This window comes from Oculina patagonica, unplaced genomic scaffold (genome assembly GCF_052425735.1).
Source record: "Oculina patagonica isolate OP01 unplaced genomic scaffold, crgOcupat unplaced1060, whole genome shotgun sequence".
In the NCBI taxonomy this organism is placed as follows: domain Eukaryota; kingdom Metazoa; phylum Cnidaria; class Anthozoa; order Scleractinia; family Oculinidae; genus Oculina; species Oculina patagonica.
The window spans coordinates 1,984-7,155 of NW_027557040.1; the positions used below are offsets into that span (position 1 = coordinate 1,984).

The 5,172-nt window shown below is 39.3% G+C and overlaps 1 protein-coding gene across 1 annotated transcript; it reads right to left on the reverse strand.

The window, feature by feature from the left end:
* Positions 1-1,205: 1,205 nt before the first annotated feature.
* Positions 1,206-4,704, reverse strand: LOC144639562 (uncharacterized). The gene is made up of 4 exons (XM_078498849.1): positions 4,577-4,704; positions 3,633-4,128; positions 2,642-2,931; positions 1,206-1,495 (listed from the first exon to the last, which is right to left on the reverse strand). Exons 1-4 carry the CDS (start codon positions 4,672-4,674, stop codon positions 1,318-1,320), a joined length of 1,062 nt encoding a protein of 353 aa, XP_078354975.1. The 5' UTR covers positions 4,675-4,704; the 3' UTR covers positions 1,206-1,317.
* Between the last annotated feature and the right edge of the window lie 468 nt (positions 4,705-5,172).

Consider the following 5,172-nt stretch of genomic DNA (forward strand, 5'->3'; position numbering starts at 1 on the left):
GGCTTGACCTCCGAAACGTTTTCAGAGCTTTGAGGGACCGTCCATATATTATATGTCGGCGGGAGGGGAGAAGGAAAATTAGGGAGGGGGACATCGAAAAAAATACAACAAGGAGGGGGGTCCAAAATTGTATTGTCTGATGAGTGAGGGCCTTGAAAAAATGTTTTTAAATCATCTTTTGTTCCATCAGATTATCCTTATCAAAGAAATAAACATTTTAGAATATCTTGTACTCATATGAACTTAGGGCATTAAAAATGCGAACTATGAAATCAGAATTAAGGTGGCACAAGGTAACAATAGCAATTGCTCAGATGATTATGCGAATTAGAAAATAGTAGAAGTCTTTTTTCATGAATGGAAATGAAAGCATGGTTGGTGGCAAAGGAACTTGCATTTCGCATTAATGGTGCTCCTTTATTCAGTGACTAAGTGGCTTTGTGGGTGACAAAGGAACTTGCATTTCGCATTGATGCTGCCCCTTTCTTCAGTGAATACATCCATTCTTTTGTAACGGAAAAGCCGGGTGATGTATTTTTCCTAAACAGTTTAGAAAACAACCGAGAGCACCCAGAAAGAAACGAGGAAATATTGAAGTTCACGAAAGAGCATTACAGAGTAGGTGAACTGTACATGGAATTCTTAAAAGATGAATGCAAAGAGAACAACGGTGGTCATTGTAGCTTGTGTTAGGATATTGGATGGAAACGTCCAACAATGGCCAGGGTTCCTGAGCCAATGCCTGGTAAGGAGAATCCAGGCCAGTACAAAGATGTATTTGACACCCCCAACAAGAGAGACACCGGACAAGCACGACCTGTTGACGAATTTGCTCCTCGTGCAAACATAAAAAAATGCGAGTATAATCTTTGTAAACGACAAAAAAACTAGATGAGTTCTCTGTATAGTATGCTGTTGAAGAGGAACATGTTACAGCCTATGTTCAACACATGGAAGAGCAAAACGCATGTGCACTGATAACAGCAAGAGAGAAACAACAACAACAAAAATAAATAAATAAAGCAGAAATATTTTGTCCATTTTGACTGGAAGAAACCACAAAAAAGTGGAAAACTGCACTCCCTGACAAAACCGGAGCTGCAGCACTATCTAAAGCACTACAAACTCTCTTGTAGTCAGAATTTTTTAGTCAGAAAATGGATATACAAAACGCCAATCTGTAATAATATTTTAATTATTATCTTTCCCATTACAACTCAGTAAATTTTGTCAAACACTAGCTACCTGTAACACCAATAAGCGCTTAACTAGGCAAGAACTTTTAAATTACTGGCAAAGTGGCTGAAACTTTCAGCGTTATCCGGCGAATGAAACTGGCCAAGGGAAAAATGCGTTCTCGGTTTTTGCCAGAACTTCTCTCAGCCATTTTATGTCAGGAAATGCTCGGATAAGCACACTGCTCATGTCTGTGTCTTGTATCCACTTCAGACCCTCGGGTGAGTAAATATCAGCGGTATAATCATCAGTCATAAACCTAGTGAAAAAGAACAATCTTTGTTATTGGTGTACTGTCGTAACATGCCATATATAACTCGATCGTAAATTCTTATTCACATTTATATCCATATATTTAAAGAGTTTTATAGCTCTAAAGTTTTTTTTATAATAACATTAACAAGTTAACTGGGGAGCAGGGATGGAGCATTGGTGAGTGCGCTCGCCTCCCACCAATGTTGCCCGGGTTTGATTCCGGCCCGGTGCCATATGTGGGTTCTCGTCCTTTCTCCGAGAATTTTTCTCCAGGTTCTTCTGTTTTCCTCCCTCCACAAAAACCAACACTCCAAATTCCAATTCCATCTTTGATGCACGTACACGTCTTAATGAACTCTTGAGCTCTTCTGTGTAACGTGGGTAAATACAAGTTATTGTTATTATGTGTTGTACCTGTAAAGTACCTGCTTGTCCGTCCCTCTAGACTTAATTTAATCACCAAGACTGTGAGACGCACGTTTACCACAATTAAGTGTGCTAACTACAGTACTAAAAATTTATTTTTTTACCTAAATAAGTAAATTTTAAATCAGTTTTTAATGTCATAAACTCTACCTGTGAGCAGTTTTAGCAATTACTTTTTATAGATAATTTTAAGCATTTCTAAGAATATTTATTCTATCATTGTAAATAGTTTTATCAATAATTTTTTATAGACAATTTATTATAATTGTTGTATTTTTTTGTATTGTACTGAACATCTCTTTAACTCTCCCGACAAAGGGTCCAGACAATTTCTAGCGTAACTTTCGAAGGTAAATTTACCCTCATTTGGTGTTGTTGTTAAGTAACAAAACGGCGCCTGCATTTCCGACTTTCTGCAGCTGCAGTTTTTTAAGTCGCTTTTTTAATCATAGTGTAAATTTTCCCAGTATTTTTCGTCATAAATACTTCCAGCCGGGAACTCCGCATAGAATGTCACGGAGCGTATAGTATTAGCAGCATACAGCAAAGATAACATAACAATTACTGACAAATCATGCACGTATGTTCATTAAAAGGGTCGTTTTTCTTGACAGATGAAATTGAGGCACATCCAACCAAAGATCTTGCTTTAAAGCTAATACAAATTTTGCAATACCGTCAAATGCCAACAGTGAAATAAAAAGTCAAGATTTCTTTCACTAACCGGTCAGTCTTCAGTCTCCGGCTGGCCATTAGAACAAAAATGTTGAAAGCTGTCTCGCCAAATCCATACCCATCAGGTCGAGGCTCCTCGGCCAGGCAACCAATCAACAGATCTACTTTCTCAATATCGCTATCGTATAGCTCTTTCAGTAGGTTTGAGTGATCCCTGTTTGGCGTGAGCTTTTCAAAGGATTCCACTGGAGCGAGATTTGTCAACCGTCTAAATTCGTTATACCGCGGGATTCCACGCTCTCGATCACGCAAGATATCAATGGTTGCAAGGTCAATTGTCTAAATAGTAAAAACGCAGACAACGAATATTATGATACGGAACAATGAGGTCACACCCAGGCCCTAAAGATTTCCGTTCTTCTTCTTACCGCAAGTGTGAAAGTTTAATTTTAAAACTGGCAATTAATTGTACTTTTGTTGTTGTTGTTGTTGATGATGATATGGAAAAGTTGAGCCACAAAGTAAAAAAAACAAGGTCAGTTGTGTTCTTTAGAACTTATTTTCACCACTTGGCAACAAAATTTTGCTTGAGTTCCGAGAAAAGAAGGAAGAAAACTTTTAGGACCGGTGCAATAAAGTCATTGCTAGAAGATGAAACATCAACCTAATGGTGAAATCTTGACCGGTGAGACTAAAGTAAGGAGTGTGTTGCATGCCGCTTGGAAATTGTATGGCAGAGAAGTTCCGTCCAATTGACATAAAACTGCTTTCTTCGATCAGGTATCTTTAAACTTCTCCAAATCCTTCTAAACTAGACAAAGGTATCGCTTTAACCCTTCAGATAACCGAAAGTCCTTGTAAAGTCCTTTACTCCCTAAAGTCTAGGTAAAGTGTTATCGACGAAACTCGGCTCATTGCGACAGAAATGACAACCCTTAAACTTCTAGCACTACAGGAACGTTTTTACGCCTGTCAATCTCTACTCAGTTCATGCGGCCTTTATTGGCCCTCAACAAGTTCTATTTTGATATCGTTCTCACCTCTCCTTTCTGTTGGTGTTTCGGTAACTTTAGGTTCATCAAATGTTTAGGGTAGTTATGAAGAGTCAACGCCCCAGGATTCTCTACACCAAACGTGTACACAATATCGTCCATGCTGTTTTGAGTCATGACTTTTCTGGCCTTGTCAAAAGAATACTCTGGGAGTGAGTACGATTTTCCTGTCCTCTGACCAGTCGAGGAAGAAAGAATATGCAAATCATCTGGCAGCAGAGGGTGCATGCGATAAACTGATACGAATTCTTCAGTCAGGGAGAAGGGAACGCCATTAAAATCGCTTGGAGATCCCACGATTGGCTTCAGTACTCCACTGCTTGCGCTGATGCTAATGTTATGAGCCGCCAACCAATTAAATACCTCTTTGCCAGGACTGAGGCCAAAGTTCACGCGCACGCCGGCACGCAATGCACTGTTGTTTAGAATGGCTGGGGTCCATTCTACGGTGTGAATTTTCATAATCACAGCCGTGTTGATTAACCTGTACAGGAAGAAAAGGGAAGAATGTTTCAGATGCTAAATGAGGATGGACGAGACTATCAACCAATCCTGTGGTTTGTCTTCTGAGAAGCCGTTGTAAAGAATACCATGCTTTTAAAGACATTAAATAATTTGTTTTTCATTAATTATTTATATAAGGCAATATGGTGTTACAGAGTTGTACTGACGGTAAGCACAGTTATAAAACGGCCTATTCTAACGGTGTGCGCCAAATGCAGTTTGCAGACTGGCACTCGGGTTAGCCTCAATAGCGCTCCGGTTAGCCTGAATAACAGGTTATACTGTTTGCAGTTAGCTTTCAATTATGGTAATGGAAAAACGATATAAATTATAAAAACTGCCAGTCTGCAATCTGCATTTGTCGCACACAGCTAGTCCAAGGTATTTTTGACCACGCTGCCAACAAGTCAAACCTGACACTTATTTACCTGGCTGTGTCATACAGTTTCTGGTCCTGCCATTCAGGATAATACGTTCTCAGCATATCACAGATAGAGTTGTGTTCTCGAGTAAATATGTTGTGCATGAGGCTGAGACCAACCCACCAATTGTTGTTAAAACCTGAAAAACAAGTTTTTCAGGTGTCAAATAAACGGGGTCGACAGGACGGCAGCCCCTGAGTGGCTGAGGGAATCATAAATCGGAGCGGATACTTGTCGGGAATTTTAAAGAATAACTAAAAGGTACAAGAATCTCTAATTTTCGGCGTTGCTCATCAAATTATCTTAACCCCTAATAGTAAAGAGATACCAAGACGGTTGCACTGAACATAGGCATCCTTTAGAGATCATAGGCTCTCTGCATGGTCCTCTGTATTTAATTTTTTGTTCCTTTTATTTGCACAGCTTTACTTTAATGCCCTTAAAATCACCTCAACGAACCGTAAATATAGACACTAGAATTTAAAATAAAATTAAGCACGGTATACTAAGTCAAAGGTGTTTTTATTAACTCCCGGGGTCCCCTAAAAAGAGATCAAGCTAGATCAAAAGATACGTCAGCTTCAGGATTATCTCTAAAGGGG